The 20,054-nt window shown below is 44.2% G+C and overlaps 2 protein-coding genes across 3 annotated transcripts; one reads left to right on the forward strand and one right to left on the reverse strand.

Moving 5' to 3' along the window:
- The first annotated feature begins 12,025 nt into the window (after positions 1 to 12,025).
- LOC124708109 (homeobox protein slou-like) lies at positions 12,026 to 15,573 on the forward strand. 2 transcript variants are annotated; one of them, XM_047239797.1, is made up of 3 exons: positions 12,026 to 12,208; positions 12,548 to 12,645; positions 14,738 to 15,573. In XM_047239797.1, exons 1-3 carry the CDS (start codon positions 12,059 to 12,061, stop codon positions 15,420 to 15,422), a joined length of 933 nt encoding a protein of 310 aa, XP_047095753.1. In that variant the 5' UTR covers positions 12,026 to 12,058; the 3' UTR covers positions 15,423 to 15,573. The 2 variants fall into 2 exon arrangements, with proteins under 2 accessions (XP_047095753.1, XP_047095755.1); XM_047239799.1 differs by having other exon boundaries at positions 12,548 to 12,621.
- Positions 15,574 to 15,960: 387 nt separating this feature from the next.
- On the reverse strand, positions 15,961 to 19,484 carry LOC124646513 (protein disulfide isomerase-like 2-1). Its single transcript, XM_047186619.1, has 11 exons — positions 19,271 to 19,484; positions 18,491 to 18,575; positions 18,255 to 18,352; positions 18,108 to 18,163; positions 17,523 to 17,640; positions 17,405 to 17,432; positions 17,199 to 17,290; positions 16,820 to 16,976; positions 16,620 to 16,744; positions 16,402 to 16,501; positions 15,961 to 16,317 (listed from the first exon to the last, which is right to left on the reverse strand). The coding sequence occupies exons 1-11, from the start codon at positions 19,444 to 19,446 to the stop codon at positions 16,246 to 16,248; spliced, it is 1,107 nt and encodes a 368-aa protein (XP_047042575.1). The 5' UTR covers positions 19,447 to 19,484; the 3' UTR covers positions 15,961 to 16,245.
- Between the last annotated feature and the right edge of the window lie 570 nt (positions 19,485 to 20,054).

Raw genomic sequence — 20,054 nt, forward strand, 5'->3', positions numbered from 1 at the left:
TCATAGCTTACGCCAAGTACTAACACGGATGCACACACTGTCACCATTACACCGTGCAGGAGGAATAAAACTACTTTAACATCACTAGAGTAGCACATAGTTGAATTGTGATACAAAACACATTGCAATCATAAAGAGATATAAATAAGCACTTCACTATGCCATTCATAATAGTGAATAAGTATTCTGTGAAATATAGCCTAAGAGACCCACACGGTGCACACACTGTCACCTTTACACACGTGGGACAAGGAGTCTCCGGAGATCACATAAGTAAAATTCACTTGACTATCATAATGACATCTAGATTACAAGCATCATCATATGAATCTCAATCATGTAAGGCAGCTCATGAGATTATTGTATTGAAGTACATGGGAGAGAGATGAACCACATAGCTACCGGTACAGCCCCGAGCCTCGATGGAGAACTACTCCCTCCTCATGGGAGACAGCAGCATTGATGGAGATGGCGGTGGTGTCGATGGAGAAGCCTTCCGGGGGCACTTCCCCGTCCCGGTGGCGTGCCGGAATAGAGACTCCCTGTCCCCGCATCTTGGCTTCGCGATGGCGGCGGCTCTGGAAGGTTTCTCGTACCGTGGCTTTTCCGTCTCGAGGTTTTAGGTCCAGGGGCTTTATATAGGCGAAGAGGCGGCGTCAGGAGGTCGAAGGGGCGACGACACAATAGGGGGGCGCGGGCCCCCCCTTGGCCGCGCCGGCCTAGGGTTTGGTGGGCCTGTGCCCCTCTCTGGCGGTTCTCGGGTGTTCTGGATGCTTCCGGGCAAAATAGGAACCTGGGCGTTGATTTCGTCCAATTCCGAGAATATTTCTTTACTAGGATTTCTGAAACCAAAAACAGCGAGAAAACGAGAACCGGCACTTCGGCATCTTGTTAATAGGTTAGTTCCAGAAAATGCACGAATATGACATAAAATGTGCATATAACATGTAGATATCATCAATAATGTGGCATGGAACATAAGAAATTATCGATACGTTGGAGACGTATCAGTGGCCCAATCCTTTTTAGCACAAAGGACAAGCCGGTTTGTTTACTTATAATGACCAAACGTTCTCGAGGACACACGGGATTTTAGTCTAGTGCTTTCGCTACATACGGCTAATTAATCTTCATTGTTTTGATAAGTGTTGTGTGGGTGAACCTGTGCTAATGTACCGCCCTTCCTAGGACTAATACATACTTGTGATTATACCCCTTGCAAGAATCCGCAACTACAAGAAAGTAATTAAGAATAAATCTAACCACAGCCTTAAACTCGAGATCCTCGCTATCCCTCCTGCATCGATATACCAACGGGGGCTTAGGTTTCTGTCACTCCGGCAACCCCGCAATTGGCAAACGAGTACAAGATGCATTCCCCTAGGCCCATAAAGGTGAAGTGTCAAGTAGTCGACGTTCACATGACACCACTAGAAGAATAACACCACAACTTAAATATCATAACATTGAATATTACTCAACCATAATTCACTACTAACAGTTAGACTTCACCCATGTCCTCAAGAACTAAACGAACTACTCACGAGACATCATATGGAACATGATCAGAGGTGATATGATGACAAATAACAATCTGAACATAAACCTTGGTTCAACGGTTTCACTCAATAGCATCAACAACAAGTAGAAATCAATACCGGGAGAGTTTCCCCTATCAAACAATCAAGATCAAACCCAAATTGCTACGGCGGTGACGATGTCCAGCGGTGCAGACGGCGGTGATGATGGTGGAGATGATGATGATGATGGTGATGGAGATGATGTCCAGCTCGATGACGGTGACGATGGCGTCGATTTCCCCCTCCCGGAGGGAATTTCCCCGACGGATCTCAGCCCGCCGGAGAGCTCTTTTCTCTCTGCTGTTCTCCGCCCCGCAGAGGCGGCTGTAACTCTTCGCGAGGTACCCTCTGTGGCTTAGGTCTTCGGGACGAAGGATTTCGCAAAGAAAAGGAGGCGAGAGGGGCTGTGGGGCCCCCTCCTCACCGAGTGGCGCGGCCGGGCCATGGGCCGCGCCGGCCTATGGTCCGGGCCCACCTTGGGTCCCCTCGACTCCCCTTCCGGCTTCCTTCGTCATCTGGAAAAATAGGATTTTTGGTATAATTTCCTTCCACAGTTGATCTTCCGAAATATTGCGTTCTGACGGTGCTTTTTCCAGCAGAATCCTGGCTCCGGTGCTTGATCCTCCAATAATGATGAAACATGTAAAATAGATGAAATAACATAAGTATTATGTCCAAATATGATATATCAATGAATAACAGCAAATTATGATACAAAATAGTGATGCAAATTGGACGTATCACACTTCTTTAGTGAGAAATTCTTTCTCAAGAAAGGTTCCGTTCTTAGCAACAAAGATTTTGCCTTCGGATCTGTGATAGAAAGTGTACCCTATAGTTTCCTTAGGGTATCCTATGAAGACGCATTTCTCCGCTTTGGGTTCTAGCTTGTCCTGGTTGTAACTTTTTTACATAGGCTTCGCAACCCCAAACTTTAAGGAACGACAACTTAGGTTTCTTATTAAACCATAATTCATACGGTGTCGTTTCTATGGATTTTGATGGTGCTCTATTTAAAGTGAATGCGGCTGTCTCTAATGCATAACTCCAAAATGATAACGGCAAATCATTAAGAGACATCATAGAACGAACCATATCTAAGAGAGTTCGATTACGACGTTCGGACACACCGTTTCGTTGTGGTGTTCCCGGCGGTGTCAATTGTGAAAGTATTCCGCATTTCTTTAAATGCATGCCAAACTCATAACTCAGATATTCACCTCCGCGATCAGATCGTAGAAATTTAATCTTCTTGTTACGTCGATTTTCTACTTCACTTTGGAATTCCTTAAACTTCTCGAAAGTTTCGGATTTATGTTTCATGAAATAGATATACCCATATCTACTCAGATCATTTGTGAATGTTAGAACATAACGATAACCACCGCGCGATGCTACACTCATTGGTCCGCTCACATCGGTATGTATGATTTCCAATAAGTCAGTAGCTCGCTCCATCATACCAGAAAATGGAGTCTTAGTCATTTTTCCCATTAGACATGCTTCGCATCTATCAAGTGACTCAAAGTCAAGTGATTCAAGTAATCCATCGGTATGGAGTTTCTTCATGCGTTTTACTCCAATATGACCAAGACGACAGTGCCACATATAAGTAGAATTATCATTCAATTTAATTCGCTTAGCATCAATGTTATGTATATGCGTATCACTACTATCGAGATCTAACGTAAATAAGCCATTCTTTTCGGGTGCTCGACCATAAAAGATATTATTCATAAAAATAGAACAACCATTATTCTCGGACTTGAATGAATAACCGTCTTGCATTAAACAAGATCCAGATATAATGTTCATGCTCAATGCGGGTACAAAATAACAATTATTTAGGCTTAAAACTAATCCCGAAGGTAGATGTAGAGGAAGTGTGCCGACAATGATCACATCGACTTTGGATCCGTTTCCAACGCGCATCGTCACTTCATCTTTCAGTAGTCTTCGTTTATTCTTTAGTTCCTGTTTCGAGTTACAAATATGAGCAACCGAACCAAGTATCAAATACCCATGTACTAGAACGAGAATCGATGAGATAAACATCTATAACATGTATATCGGATATACCTTCTTTCTTCTCTTTGACAAGGCCGCTCTTCGGATCAGCCGGATACTTGGAGCAATTACGCTTCCGGTGTCCCTTCTCCTTGCGGTAATAGCACTCAAGCATCGGGCTTAGGGCCGTTCTTAGGTTTCACAGGAGGCGTGGCAGCTTTCTTGCCACCCTTCTTGAATTTTCCCTTAGACTTGCCCCTGTTTCTTGAAACTGGTGGTCTTGTTGACCATCAACACTTGGTGCTCTTTCTTGATCTCAATCTCAGCAGCTTTTAGCATGCCAAAGAGTTCGAGTAACTCCTTGTTCATGTTCTCGCATATTGTAGTTCATCACAAAGTTCTTGTAACTTGGTGGCAGTGATTGAAGGACACAATTAATCCCCAGTCTATTAGGAATCAATATTCCCAAGTCACTGAGTTTCTTCGCATGCCCGGTCATGGCGAGCATGTGCTCACTAACGGAGTTGCCTTCTTCCATCATGCAGCTGAAGAAGTGTTTCGATGCTTCATAGCATTCCACGGCCGCATGAGTCTCAAATATAGCTTTCAGCTCATTGACCAACTCATGAGGATCGTGGTGCTCAAAACGTTTTTGAAGATCGGCTTCCAGACTGCACAAGAGGGCACACTGAACTTGAGAGTGCCGAGTTTTCCGAGTTGCGTAAACATTCTTTACTTTCTCGGTTTCAGTTTCTGCAGGAGGGTCACCTAGCGGTGCATCAAGCACAAATTGCAGATTTCCGCCAGAGAGGAAGATCCTCACATGACGGAACCAGTCGGTGAAGTTGCTACCGTTGCTCTTAAGCTTTTCTTTCTCTAGGAACTGGTTAAAATTGATTGGGCACGCCATCTCTACAACATATATTTGCAAAAGTTTAGACTAAGTTTATGACAAATTGAGTTCAAATTTTAATTCAACATAATTAAAAATCTAGGTGAACTCCCACTCAAAACAATATCCCTCGCATTGTCTTAGTGATCACATGAACCAAATCCACCGCACCTAAGTCCGATCATCACGAGACAAGGTGTGATTTCAATGGCGAACACTCAAAGTGTTCATCATATCAACCATATGATTCATGCTCTACCTTTCGGTATCACGTGTTCCGAGACCATGTCTGTACATGCTAGGCTCGTCAAGGCCACCTTAGTATCCGCATGTGCAAAACGGCTTGCACCCGTTGTATGCACTTGTTGATTCTATCACACCCGATCATCACGAGATGCTTCGAAATGACAAGTCTTGGCAACGGTGCTACTAAGGATGAACACTTTATTATCTTGAGATTTTAGTGAGGGATCATCTTATAATGCTACCGTCGCGATCTAAGCAAAATAAGATGCATAAAAGGATTAACATCACATGCAGTTCATATGTGATATGATATGGTCCTTTTGTCTTTGCGCCTTTGATCTTCATCTCCAAAGCACGGACATGATCTCCATCATCTTAGGGCATGATCTCCATCATCGTCGGCGTAGCGTCAAGGTCAATGGCGCCGTCTTCATGATTATCCTCCATGTAGCAACTATTACAACTACTTTGAAATACTACTCAACATGAAATTTAAAGACAACCATAAGGCTCCTGCCGGTTGCCACAATACAATAATGATCATCTCATACATATTCATCATCACATTATGGCCATATCACATCACCAAACCCCGCAAAAACAAGTTAGACGTCTCTAATTTGGTTTGCATATTTTACGTGGTTTAGGGTTTTCGAGAGAGATCTAATCTACCTACGAACATGAACCACAACGTTGATACTAATGTTGTCAATAGAAGAGTAAATTGAATCTTCACTATAGTAGGAGAGACGAGACACCCGCAAAGCCTCTTATGCAATACAAGTTGCATGTCGAACGAGGAACAAGTCTCATGAACGCGGTCATGTAAAGTTAGTCCGAGCCGCTTCATCCCACTATGCCACAAAGATGCAAAGTACTCAAACTAAAGATAACAAGAGCATCAACGCCCACAAAACAATTGTGTTCTACTCGTGCAACCATCTATGCATAGACACGGCTCTGATACCACTGTTGGGATTCGTTGCATAGAAAACAAAAATTTTCCTACCGCGAACACGCAATCCAAGCCAAGATGCAATCTAGAAGACGGTAGCAACGAGGGGATTATCGAGTCTCACCCTTGAAGAGATTCCAAAGCCTACAAGATGAGGCTCTTGTTGCTGCGGTAGACGTTCACTTGCCGCTTGCAAAAGCGCGTAGAAGATCTTGATCACGGCGCCACGAACGGGCAGCACCTCCGTACTCGGTCACACGTTCGGTTGTTGATGAAGACGACGTCCACCTCCCCGTTCCAGCGGGCAGCGGAAGTAGTAGCTCCTCTTGAATCCGACAGACACGACGGCGTGGTGTCGGTGGTGGTGGAGAAACCCGGCGGAGCTTCGCTAAGCGTGCGGGGAAGTGGAGGAGTGGGCGGCTAGGGTTTGGGGAGAGGGGGGCGCCGGCCACTTGAGGTGGTGCGGCCACCTTGTGCTTGTTGGGGTGGCCGGCCCCCTCCCATTGGCCCCTCATTATATAGGTGGAAGCCCCAAGTGTTGGACTACAAGTCTCCGAATAAGACCCGAACCCAAAACCTTCCATGTGATAGGGAAACCTACCCAAGGTGGGAATCCCACTTGGGGTGGGATTCCCCCTTTCCATGTGGGGGGTTGGCCGACCACCTTAGGGGAGTCCACTTGGGACTCCTCCCCCTTTAGGGTTGGCCGGCTGACACGCGTACAGCACGCGACCGTTGGGAACCCCAAGTGGAAGGTGTGATGCGTACAGCAGTAAGTTTCCCTCAGTTAGAAACCAAGGTTTATCGAACCGAGAGGAGTCAAGAAGCACGTTGAAGGTTGATGGCGGCGAGATGTAGTGCGGCGCAACACCAGGGATTCCGGCGCCAACGTGGAACCCGCACAACACAAACCAAGTACTTTGCCCCAACGAAACAGAGTGAGGTTGTCAATCTCACCGGCTTGCTGTAACAAAGGATTAGATGTATAGTGTGGATGATGATTGTTTGCGGAAAACAGTAGAACAAGTATTGCAGTAGATTGTATTTCAGTATAGAGAATTGGACCGGGGTCCACAGTTCACTAGAGGTGTCTCTCCCATAAGATAAACATCATGTTGGGTGAACAAATTACAGTTGGGCAATTGACAAATAAAGAGGGCATGACCATGCACATACATATTATGATGAGTATAGTGAGATTTAATTGGGCATTACGACAAAGTACATAGACCGCTATCCAGCATGCATCTATGCCTAAAAAGTCCACCTTCAGGTTATCATCCGAACCCCCTCCGAGTATTAAGTTGCTAACAACAGACAATTGCATTAAGTATTGCGCGTAATGTAATCAATAACTACATCCTCGGACATAGCACCAATGTTTTATCCCTAGTGGCAACAGCACATCCATAATCTTAGAGGTTTCTCTCACTCCCCGCATTCACGGAGACATGAACCCACTATCGAGCATAAATACTCCCTCTTGGAGTTACTAGCATCAACTTGGCCAGAGCATCTACTAATAACGGAGAGCATGCAAGATCATAAACAACACATAGATATAAATTGATAATCAACATAACATGGTATTCTCTATTCATCGGATCCCAACAAACACAACATATAGAATTACATATAGATGATCTTGATCATGTTCGGCAGCTCACAAGACCCGACAATTAAGCACAATGAGGAGAAGACAACCATCTAGCTACTGCTATGGACCCATAGTCCAGGGGTAGACTACTCACACATCACTCCGGAGGCGACCATGGCGGCGTAGAGTCCTCCGGGAGATGATTCCCCTCTCCGGCGAGGTGCCGGAGGTGATCTCCGAATCCCCCGAGATGGGATTGGCGGCGGCGGCGTCTCCGGAAGGTTTTCCGTATCGTGGCTCTCGGTACCGGGGGTTTCGCGACGAAGGCTATTTGTAGGCGGAAGGGCAGGTCGAGGGGCGTCACGAGGGGCCCACACCCTAGGTCGGCGCGGCCAGGGCTTGGGCCGCGCCGCCCTATGGTTTGGCCACCTCGTGGCCCCACTTCGTTGACTCTTCGGTCTTCTGGAAGCTTCGTGGCAAAATAGGACCCTGGGCGTTGATTTCGTCCAATTCCGAGAATATTTCCTTACTAGGATTTCTGAAACCAAAAACAGCGAAAAGCAGCAATCGGCACTTCGGCATCTTGTTAATAGGTTAGTTCCAGAAAATGCACGAATATGACATAAAGTGTGCATAAAACATGTAGATATCATCAATAATGTGGCATGGAACATAAGAAATTATCGATACGTCGGAGACGTATCACCGGCCAAGGTGGTGGAGTCCCTTTGGGACTCCGCCTTCCATAGTGGTTTCTTCCGGACTTTTCTAGAACCTTCAAGAACCTTCCATAGAACCTTCCGGATCATTTTAAATCTTATAAAATGACTTCCTATATATGAATCTTATTCTCCGGACCATTCCGGAACTCCTCGTGATGTCCGGGATCTCATCCGGCACTCCGAACAAATATTCGAACTCCATTCCATATTCAAGTTCTACCATTTCAACATCCAACTTTAAGTGTGTCACCCTATGGTTCGCGAACTATGCAGACATGGTTGAGTACTCACTCCGACCAATAACCAATAGCGGGATCTGGAGATCCATAATGGCTCCCACATATTCAACGATGACTTTAGTGATCGAATGAACCATTCACATACGATACCAATTCCCTTTGTCACGCGATATTTTACTTGTCCGAGGTTTGATCATCGGTATCACTCTATACCTTGTTCAACCTCGTCTCCCCGACAAGTACTCTTTACTCGTACCGTGGTATGTGGTCTCTTATGAACTCATTCATGAGCTTGCAAGACATTAGACGACATTCCACCGAGAGGGCCCAGAGTATATCTATCCGTCATCGGGATGGACAAATCCCACTGTTGATCCATATGCCTCAACTCATACTTTCCGGATACTTAATCCCACCTTTATAACCACCCATTTACGCAGATGGCGTTTGATGTAATCAAAGTACCTTTCCGGTATAAGTGATTTATATGATCTCATGGTCATAAGGACTAGGTAACTATGTATCGAAAGCTTATAGCAAATAACTTAATGACGTGATCTTATGCTACGCTTAATTGGGTGTGTCCATTACATCATTCATACAATGATATAACCTTGTTATTAATAACATCCAATGTTCATGATTATGAAACTAATCATCCATTAATCAACAAGCTAGTTAAGAGGCATACTAGGGACTCATTGTTGTTTACATATCACACATGTATCAATGTTTCGGTTAATACAATTATAGCATGGTATATAAACATTTATCATAAACATAAAGATATATAATAACCACTTTATTATTTCCTCTTGGGCATATCTCCTTCACCAAGAGCAGAGGTTTGTAGAACAGCAGCAAGTTTTCTCTTAAGTGGATCACCCAAGGTTTATCAAACTCGGGGAGGAAGAGGTCAAAGATATCCCTCTCAAGCAACCCTGCGATCACAATGCAAGAAGTCTCTTGTGTCCCCAACACACCTAATACACTTGTCAGATGTATAGGTGCACTAGTTCGGCGAAGAGATAGTGAAATACAAGTGGTATGAATGAATATGAGCAGTAGCAACGGTGCCAGAAAATAGCTTGCTGGCGTGCAGTTGATGGTGGTAATGTTGCAGGAAGTAAAGATGCAGTAGAACAGTAAATAAGTGATGATTGCAGTATTTGGAAACAAGGCCTAGGGATCATACTTTCACTAGTGGACACTCTCAACATTGATCACATAATAAAACCACTCTACACTCTCTTGTTGGATGATGAACATCATTAATTGTGTAGGGCTACAAGAGCACCTCAATGCCGGAGTTAACAAGCTCCACAACATTCGATGTTCATATTTAAATAACCTTAGAGTGCATGATAGACCAACGCAATTATACCAAGTACTAACATAGCATGCACACTGTCACCATCAGGCTATGAAAGGAGGAATAGGTCACATCAATACTATCACAGTAATAGTTAACTTCATAATCTACAAGAGATCACAATCATAAACTACGCCAAGTACTACATGATGCACACACTATCACCATTACATCATGGATGAGGAATAGAGTACTACATGATGCACACACTGTCACTAGAGTAGCACATAGATTAATAGTGATACAAAGCTCATCATATGAATCTCAATCATGTAAGGCAGCTCATGAGATCATTGTATTGAAGTACATGGGAGAGAGATTAACCACATAGCTACCGGTACAACCCTTAGCCTCGAGGGAGAACTACTCCCTCCTCATGGGAGACAGCAGCAGTGATGAAGATGGCGGTGGTGTCAATGGAGATGCCTTCCCGGGGTACTTCCCCGTCCCGGCGGCGTGCCGGAACAGAGACTTCTGTCCCCCAGATCTTGGCTTCGCGATGGCGGCGGCTCTGGAAGGTTTCTCGTACCGTGGCTTATTCCTCCGAAGTTTTTAGGTCAGGAAGGCTTTTATAGGCGGAGAATCGGAGTCGGAGGGCTGACGAGGCAGCCAGACAACAGGGGGCGCGCCCCCCCTTGGGCCGCGCCGCCACCTTGTGTGGTGGCCCTGGGCCTCTCCTCTGGCGCCTCTTCGGTGCTCTGGAAGCTTCCTTGAAATATAAGGTTCTGGGCGTTGATTTCGTCCAATTCCGAGAATATTTCCTTACTAGGATTTCGAAACCAAAAACAGCAGAAAACAGAACCGGCACTTCGGCATCTCGTCAATAGGTTAGTTCCAGAAAATGCATAATATGACATAAAGTGTGTATAAAACATGTAGGTATTGTCATAAAACAAGCATGGAACATAAGAAATTATCGATACGTTGGAGACGTATCAGCGCCCGCAGGCATCGCCGTCGTCCTGTTGGGATTTCTCCCAACCCTTCCAACAGCCCCATAGTCCACAGAAACAACAAGGAGCCAAGCACACGGCCAACACCCACGAGAAGCCAGGCTTGTCGACGGCGAGGGAGGCGACGACCACCTGAACTTCACCCCGGCCAGCCCTAGGACGCTGCCGGCCCTTCTTCCACAGTCCTACGCTGGAAAGCATGCAACAGACATTGGAGACAGCACAGACCGGCACCGCGCGCAAGAGCAGAAGTCGGGCCCAAGCGCGCCCCACCCTGCCCGCGCGGCCGACGTCGCCGGCAGCCGCTCACGCCTCTGCATCTGCTGCTACCACCACATCAGCACCTCCCCATCCCTCCAGGCTCTAGCCCCCAGCTAGAAACCCAGATCGGGCCCGGGTTGGGCCCAGATCGGGCCCTGCAACCGCCGCCGTGAGAGCAGCCGTGTTGCGATACCCCGGAGCCAGGGGCCTCGCCACCACGACGTACGCGCGCAGGCGCCGCCGCCAAGCCTGCGTGTCCGCTCCGCCGAGCGCCGCGCGAAGCCCCACCTTGCATGGCCCGTGAGACGCCCGTCCCCGCGCGAAGACGAGCAGCTGGGGGTGCACCGCCTAGAACACTCCCTCCGTCTTCGACGGCCGGGCACCGCCGCCGCCACCAGCGCCGGCAGCGGCGGCGGCCAGGGGAGCACGGTGGAGGAGGCTTTTTTGCTAGTGTTTGAATCGCCTCCGGAGTCGCTCGCGCGAGCAACCCGGGAGGACCTTTGTGTAATCAACTCGCAGAGAATTGGACTGCATTCCATGCCGGTATGGGCCTTCAGATATTGCTTCGTCAGATCGATTTTGTATCTTTTCTCATGGTTGCCGCGGGGAGGATTATCTTCACAGTTTTTGTCTTGGCTGCTACGTCCTCGACAATGGTGATTCGTACTCTCGGCTCTCCAGCGATGTCGATAAGGCTGGTCGGTTGATATTCCGTGACATACTGGTGTTGGTGCTCTTGCCGATGTTGATCAACTATTTTAATGGTTGCGCGTGTGCACGTAGCCTTAGCATTGCGGTTAAAATTAAAATTATGGGAGGTATTTACAGATCTATGAATTGTTATCCATTTTTAGCTGCCTTCAGAAAAATACAAAATTATATCTTGAAAGAAGAAATAGTTTGAAGATGTCGAAGATTTGCTAGTATCTTTTAGATTTTATTTTGTAAGGCGTTGGAGACAGCTTTTAGAGTTTAAATATATGTGATATTGATTGTAAAAAAAAAGTTGTATGACGCCTCAAATACTGATGAAGTGTCATTTGTGTTTCTGATCTTTCACCGAAACGACCCTTCATGCTATTACTGTGAGTTGGGACCTTCTGCTCTGAGGCTGGGAACACCGACGACAGAAAAAGCTTCTCCCCTCCTCGCTTCCCCTTCGACTCTTTCCCAGCTACCCCGCCTCCAAGAACCAGCCAATCCCAGCACCACCTCGTGCCGCTGCCCCGTGCGGATGGTGGGCGGCAGCGGCGAGGGGGCGGCAATGTCGTCGCCTGGCTCCTCCCCCGGCGGCGGCAGCGGCAGCGGTGCAAAGCGCGGTAGGGATCCGGAAGAGGACGTGTACGTCGACAACCTCAACTCCCACAAGCGGTACCTCAGCGAGGTGGGTCTCCCTTCAGTCTCCACGGCCGTCCGGTTCTTGGTTTGGGCTCGAATTGGTCGGGGGAAACGGCTTCCCTGTTTCAGATTCCAGGCGGTTTCTCGCTTCCTCGAATACGGGCAGAGCGAGTTCTTCCTTGATCCGTGATTCTTCCAGTAGGGGAGAGATAGGCTTCCTTGATTTGTCGATTAGTGATCTCTAACTCTGCTTCGTTTTCCAAATTTTGTGTGCTATCCACTTGTTTCCCCCTTTCTGCATCTTCCAATTTATTATTCAACAGTCTCCCTATTTTCCCCTGAATATTATTGCTCTATCCGCTGACCATTGGGTGTGCTACTGCAGATAATGGCGTCCAGCCTGAATGGACTGTCTGTTGGGGATTCGCTCCCTGACAATATCATGGAGTCCCCTGCCAGGTCGGAGAGCCCCTCCTGCGTCAGGTTTGCGTGCTCTAATTCAGTGCACATTTCCTGGCAACTTCATCCATGATTGTTCATGTCTGATCACTTGTTGAAAAGCGGGGTTTGGAAGATAGAGATGCGATGTTAACCCTTTCAAACTCATATACTTCAGTAGGATTTGCGTTGTTCACCAAAATCAATAGTTAATGCAATATATGTGAGAGGAGGAACAACATATATTTGCTGCTCCATATTTATTTCAGTTATAGTATGCTTATGATTTGCGAAAAAAGAGAAAGATATACTGTTCCATCTTATCCATAAACTTCTACTGCCTCCAATCCATACTAACTGTCGCAAATATGAATGTATCTACACACATTTTACTTCTGGATACATCCATATTAGAGACGAGTAATATGGATTGGATGGAGTATATAGGATTGTAAACACCCTAACTTGCTATTTAATCGTTGGAGAAATGCGGTCAATTTGATTGGACTTATGCCAACAACGGATATCAGTGTCACCTAATTTCTAATATTTTCAGTAATTACTGGACCCCCCTAAAAAGGGATTTGGAGATAGTTGTTTCACTGTTGTTGCTATTAAATTTAGAATACCAGGGATGTCATTGCGTAGCATGTCTGGAAGTACGATAGTGTAGTTTGTCAGGATTCCTTATGAAATCATGCTTATTTTCTTGCTATGAAGTATCTAGGAATTATATTAAGTGTAAAGGTATGTTGGTTCTAATGGTGCTATGAATAATCTGGACAAGGTGTTCCATCTCTATGCTTTATGAGTTATCTAGAGCTTCTGGACATGATCTGATCCTACATTTGATTGCTTCAATGATTGCATCCACATGAAAGCATTGAACTTGTCGAATCATTATAAGCATGTTATAGAACATGTCAAGCTTGCATGATATAGTATAATTAAGAATATTACTTAAGGATGCCTAGGAAAATTGTTGTCCACGATGTCTTCTCACCACTTGGTTATGCGTGTAGTAACCGTGGTCGTAAGCACTCTGTTTGATGTTAAAATACCTAATACAACTATAGTTAATTTGCGTTATTCACCAAATTCAATAGTTAATGTAATATTTGTGAGAGGAGGAACAACATATATTTGCTGCTCCATATTTATTTCAGTATGATTTGCCAAAAAAGAGAAAGATATACTGTTCCATCTTATCCATAAACTTCTACTCCCTCTGATCCATATTAACTGTCGCAAATATGGATGTATCTACACACATTTTACTTCTAGATACATCCATATTAGAGACGAGTAATATGGATCGTATGGAGTATATAGGATTGTAAACACCCTAATCTCCTATTTAATCTTTGGAGAAATGCGGTCGATTTGATTGGACTTATGACAACAGCGGATATCAATGTCACCTAATTTCGAATATTTTCAGTAATTACTGGACCCCCCCTAAAAAGTGATTTGGAGATTGTTGCTTCATTGTTGTTGCTATTAAATTTAGAATATTAAGGATGTCATTGCCTAGCTTGTCTGAAAGTACGATAGTGTAGTTTGTCAGGATTCCTTATGAAATCGTGCTTATTTTCTTGCTATGAAGTATCTAGGAATTATATTAAGTGTAAAGGTATGTTGGTTCTAATGGTGCTATGGATAATCTGGACAAAGTCTTCCATCTCTATGCTTTATGAGTTATCTGGAGCTTCTGGACATGATCTGATCCCACATTTGATTGTTTCAATGATTGCATCCACATGAAAGCATTGAACTTGTCGAATCATTATAAGCATATTATAGAACATGTCAAGCTTGCATGATATAATATAATTAAGAATATTACTTAATGATGCCTACGAAAGTTGTTGTCCACGATGTCTTCTCACCAATTGGTTATGCGTGTTAAAATACCTAATACATGTTTTGTTTGTCTGGATACACTTGGTACCTTCAAAGATCACATGTTTTTGGTTATTTTGGCCAGACCTTGTCCTTTTTTGGTTTCATCTCTTTGTATTTCATACAATTGGTTCCATGCTTACTCAGTTGGTATAGTACTACTGCTTCTCAGCAATCGTATTATAGTGTACTCATGGTACACATGTCAATGTATCTTCGTATTTCTCTCTTTCAGGGACGAAATAATCTCCCAATACTCACCAATGTCCGAAGACTCAGATGACTACCGCTACTACGACACGCAATTAAACCCTAACGGGAGTCAAGGTGATGCAATGGTCAGCCCTTCAACTAGTCCAATGTCATCTCCTCACCGGTTCCAGAAGCCACAAGCTGGTTCCGTGCCATCAACCCCATACTCTCTCCCCAGCTGCTCTCTCTCATCTGTGGCCTGCTCTCACCCTCGCCGTGGCTCCGAAAATGAAGGCCGGTTCCCATCTTCCCCAAATGACATGTGCCACGGCGCAGACCTCAGACGAACAGCGCTCCTGAGGTCGGTGCATATGAGGGTGCATGGTCCCCACGCATATGATATGTCATTCGGCGGCCGACAGGAGCAAGAACATGTCCATGAGCATGAAGATGAACATAGTCATGAACATCATGTTCATGTGCATGAAGATGAACATGGTCATGAACATCTGGAGGATTTAGACGGGTCACAGAGATCATCTTGCAGGAAATCAATCGACCATGAAGCTACTGGCTACCAGGGTGCTGAAAACCGCTACAGGCGACAGGAGCATGCTATAGATTACATCGACCGCTGCACATCTGATGATGTCCTGAATGGCCTCAAGTTCAAGGAAGAAGATGGTACCCAAGGTAATTCTGATGCCAGCATGGATAAAAATAGATAGATATCACTTATCAGGGGCGTAAACACCGCGCTATTGTCTTGTTAATTAGGGCTATGAGAGATTGCATCTCAAGCTTATTGTATTTTTCTATGCTTTTAGATTCGCTGTAATCTGCCTTGGCATAATGGTGAAATTGTAACATTTACGTGTATTGGTGGCCAGCTTTATTGCTGAGCCTGCTCCTGTTGCAAACTAGTAGCAACTGGTAACACCAGCTCCGGCCTGTACGGGCATAGAGGTACAGCTCGGTGTCTCACTAGATTCTCCAAAGCAACGATCCTCATCTGAGGTAAAATTTGCATGTCACCACTTGATTCCCTCTGGTGCTTAATGGAAATCGTGTGGTCCATCTAAAAAAAAGTTTGAAGCACAAGACTGATGCCTATGCAGCATGCACTGTATTGTGAACCCAAGATCCAAAAAAAAAGTCAAACACTGAAGCACAAGACTGATGCATATGTAGTATGCACTGTATTGTGAACCCAAGACAGAAAATTCTCATTTACGAGATAAGAACAATGCAAAATATGCCATATTATAACTGAAATGTCAATTTTATTGTATCACAAAAGAAATGTCATCATAACATGGTTACAAGAACTTTGTCTGTTCTTAAGTAAACTCTTTTGAGTGCTAACTCAATCCCATAAAAATAAATGGCAGAGAAAAAAGAGATTGCATGTTGTTCAACAGTATCCTATCACCGCTAAACTTCCGTTGCCACCTCTCTGATCTACCGTCCTTCTTGGGTTCCTCTTGTGGCAGGTGGGAGTTGCACTACTGACTATACCCCCTATGGCAGGGCGCACGTGGGTCATCCCCACTAAGAGGAGAAGATTGAGAGAATGTTCTTCTTGATGGCAAATTCATCAGCTTTGGAAGGACTGATCGAGGACTGTCATGTTATGAAATCAGGAATTAGTTCATAGATTCAGTAGATTAAGTATAATATGTAAACAATAGACTTTTTGCTGCTCACCTTCTCCAATATGCGATGAAGCCTCTCAGTTTCCTTCTTCGTATAGTCGGAACCTTTCTGCACAATCTTCTTTGCAATGTTCACATAGATCTTTCCATGCCTGGTTTAGAAAACATGATGTTTAAGTTATGAACAGGCAATGACACTGCTTGAATAAATTAGAATTTGCGAACAGTTTGGTAACTTGTAAATAGTAGAGGAGAGGTGGAAGTTAGTACTTGGCAGCAGAACCACTGAGCTTTGCAGCCTCCTCTTCCAGTTTAGAGAGGGCTTCCTTCCGCTTGTCATCTGCGGCATTGTGGAAATCCTTGACTAGAGATTCCAAACTTGCCACAAGCCCAGCCTACAAGAAACCAACAGCTTCTGATCAGATCACAAATTCATCAAACTTAATTTCCTAGGGTGCTTTTATGTGTACCTCTAAAGTAAGTTGACCCTTTGAATCACGGCTAGTTCCACTTTTCTCATTGATGAACTTGACAAAGTCATCCAAGTCCCGACCGCCCTCATACTCTTCACCAGCTTTGCTGCTCTTGGGGAAGAACTTCAAAGTGGGAAAACCAGAAACTCCATACCTGAAAGTAATATACATGATTTAAACTCCTCTATGTACAAGGTGTTAAATATCATAAAAAAACAAAATCATCAGGCAAGTCATCACCAGATTAAGATTTAACACAGCTAGGTACGCAAGCACCACTTTTCCTTAGAACTAGTATGAACGTAATATAAAATAAAGAGGGGGAATAATATACAGAGTATAATAACACTTAAAACAGACAATTCAGAGTGCATACTTCTCAGCCAATTTTGTGTATTTGTCAGCATCAAGATTGGCAATCACAACACCCTCATCGTGCTTGAAAACAGAAGCCACCTTCTCATATATCTAAGTAATCACAAACTTGAGTTAGAAAATTAGAAAATGAAGATACATGTCACTTCTTGTAACAGAAAACTATGTGTTCTGGAAGTTTCCAAGTTAGTGAGATCTACTACTAACCGGAGCAAGACTCTTGCAGTGACCACACCTGTAAAGAAAAAAAGGGCGTCCCATCAAATTATGTTTCTTACAAGCAGCATAGGTCTTGGTGCATGGCAAGCTGATGACAATAACCTACCATGGGGCATAGAACTCAACAAGGACATCTTTGGTTTCATCAAGGACAACAGAGTCAAAGGTGTCCTCAGTCAGAATCACCACACTTGAAGGAGTTGCTGCTATCTTTACATTTGTGGCTGACAGACAGGTGGCAGAAAGATTAGAAACTATGTTACCACTCATAGTTCGAAAAAAACTATTTTACTGCTATGAAAGTTATGATGCAAGGTTGGTTTGCTACTGACTTATTCATCCACCAATAGCACCCAACATGATTCAAATGAAAATGAGAGATGCCAATATATATACATATAACCATGCTACACAAGTAAATCTGGCAGCTTTTGTCGTAATAACTAAAGATGAATGGTACCAACAACACATCTGCACATGTAAGTGACAATGACCAAAGGCTCCACACTGCTACAAAGCTAATTGTCTAATTTGTCTAATTTAATACTTCAGTGTGCTGCTTATAGCTACCGATGTAGTGTTCCTTGTGGTGAAAACTTCAGTGTTCTACATTGATTGTGAGGACCAACTGATTTGATACCCACCAATATAGCACTGTTGCAAAATGAGTTAAACACAAGTTTAAGTTTACCTGCTTCAGAGTTAACATATTCCGCAAGGGCTTCAGCGGTGCGTTGACCTTCATACCTAAACAATGAATTCAACTTTAAGTTTACAGATTTTTATCTTACACAAGAATTCATGACCAATTAATCAGCAATAAAGTATATATTCTCACTTCTTGGGCTCCAAGGAACCTTTGGGAAACCATTGGATTGTTGGGTAGCCAGAAACTCCGTACTTGCTGCACACACTCTTGTGCTCATCGCAGTCAACCTGGACAGAGGTAAACTTAGTAAATTGACCATAGAGTACATTATGCAATTTAAAGGCTGATAATAGTATGTTACACAATTGTTTGCGAAAACTGATGTTAGTTTTCATGTACCAAAAATTTCCAAAAGCACATGTTACCTTTGCAATCAAGACTGATTTAGCTTTCTTGAAACTTGCAGCAAGCTGCTCGTATTCTGGAGCAAGCTTCTTGCAGTGTCCACACCTATAAAACAGAAAACAATCATCAATTAATGAACCAAAGAGAAACACAGCCATCCTCAGAAAGAACTACTTCATACAGACAAGACCGTAAATATGAGACTAACAGAAACAGTAGACAAGACTTCTGCCCATCCAACCAATTAGGTTTGGTTCCTATATTGCTATTTCCTAACTCCTAAGCAATTATGAAAATTTGCTTGGATCGCTCAATCTGATGTGCAACACCCATGAACTCGCTAATGCAATGCATATCTATGTATCAATCACTTCATGTGGTACCAACGATACACTACGATCACCGAGATTTAATATGAATATCCTACCAGTTGACCTTTTCTACTCCCAATTTCAAACAAATCTGAGATCCAAAGGTTGGGATCGCAATTGCAGACAAAGCCTCGCAAGGCCAAGACCAGTTTTGGCACTCGTCCAAAAAGATCTACACAGTTAAGGCTGCCGATGGGAACCAAGCAGATCGTTGTTTCCGGCTACGCAACTCCCGAGAACAAGGACTACAATTTCCCTCTGATCCATTACAGCGGCAAACCTGGACAAGATCCCATCAGAGATCCGAGCTACGCGAGCAGGGGAAAGCAAAGGACTCACGGATCTTGCCCCTAGCGGCGCGCGAGAAGGTCAAACTACACAAGGAAGAAGTGATACGAGGAGGTAGGAAGGATGTGGGAAGACACGGACCAGGGAGCGTAGAACTCGACGAGCGCGCCGCGGTCCTGGCCGACCTCCTTCTCGAAGGTTGACTCGGTGAGGGCTAGCACCTCGTCTCCATCGGCGGCGGCCGGCGAGAGCGCCGCGGCGGCGAGGAGGAGGAGGACGGGGAGGAGGGTTCTGCGGGAGATCTGAGGGATCGCCATGGGATCTGCTTGATGTCAGCTCTAGCGAGGAAGAGGCAACGGTGTGGTCAGGTTTATATGGTTTGCAAACTACTCTTGTACTTGTACCCGGTGGGCCCGTTTGGGTAGACGGGATTTTTTTTTAATAATCTGTTATTTAATGAAAGTATTTAATGTCAGATAAGATACGAGTAGTATATTTCCGTATATTTCCTCCTATCAATAACAATTACTGCCTCCATCTCAAAGCTTGACTTATATTTTTTATAAGTCAAACCAAATAAAATTTGATCATACTTTTAGAAAAATCTATAAATAAATTACGTATATGATGATATTGATTTTGTATTTTTAGTGTTAATAATTTTTGGTAAAAACTTAGTCAAATTTGACATAGTTTGATTTTCTAAAGATAATATAAGGCTTAATATTTTAGATGGAGGTAGTACAAAGTTGTACTACTATATCTCCGAAAATTATTATGGATGAGAGAAAATAGTATATTTAGTTCTAGAAAAAACTCTAGCAAATCATGTAAGAACGTCTTTTATTTCCTAAAAAGAACGGATAGTTTAGAAGATGGAGGAAAAATGGCACAAAAGTAGAGGAACCTCTATACGATGTTTTAG

Source organism: Lolium rigidum, chromosome 4, assembly GCF_022539505.1.
Source record: "Lolium rigidum isolate FL_2022 chromosome 4, APGP_CSIRO_Lrig_0.1, whole genome shotgun sequence".
Lineage (NCBI taxonomy): Eukaryota > Viridiplantae > Streptophyta > Magnoliopsida > Poales > Poaceae > Lolium > Lolium rigidum.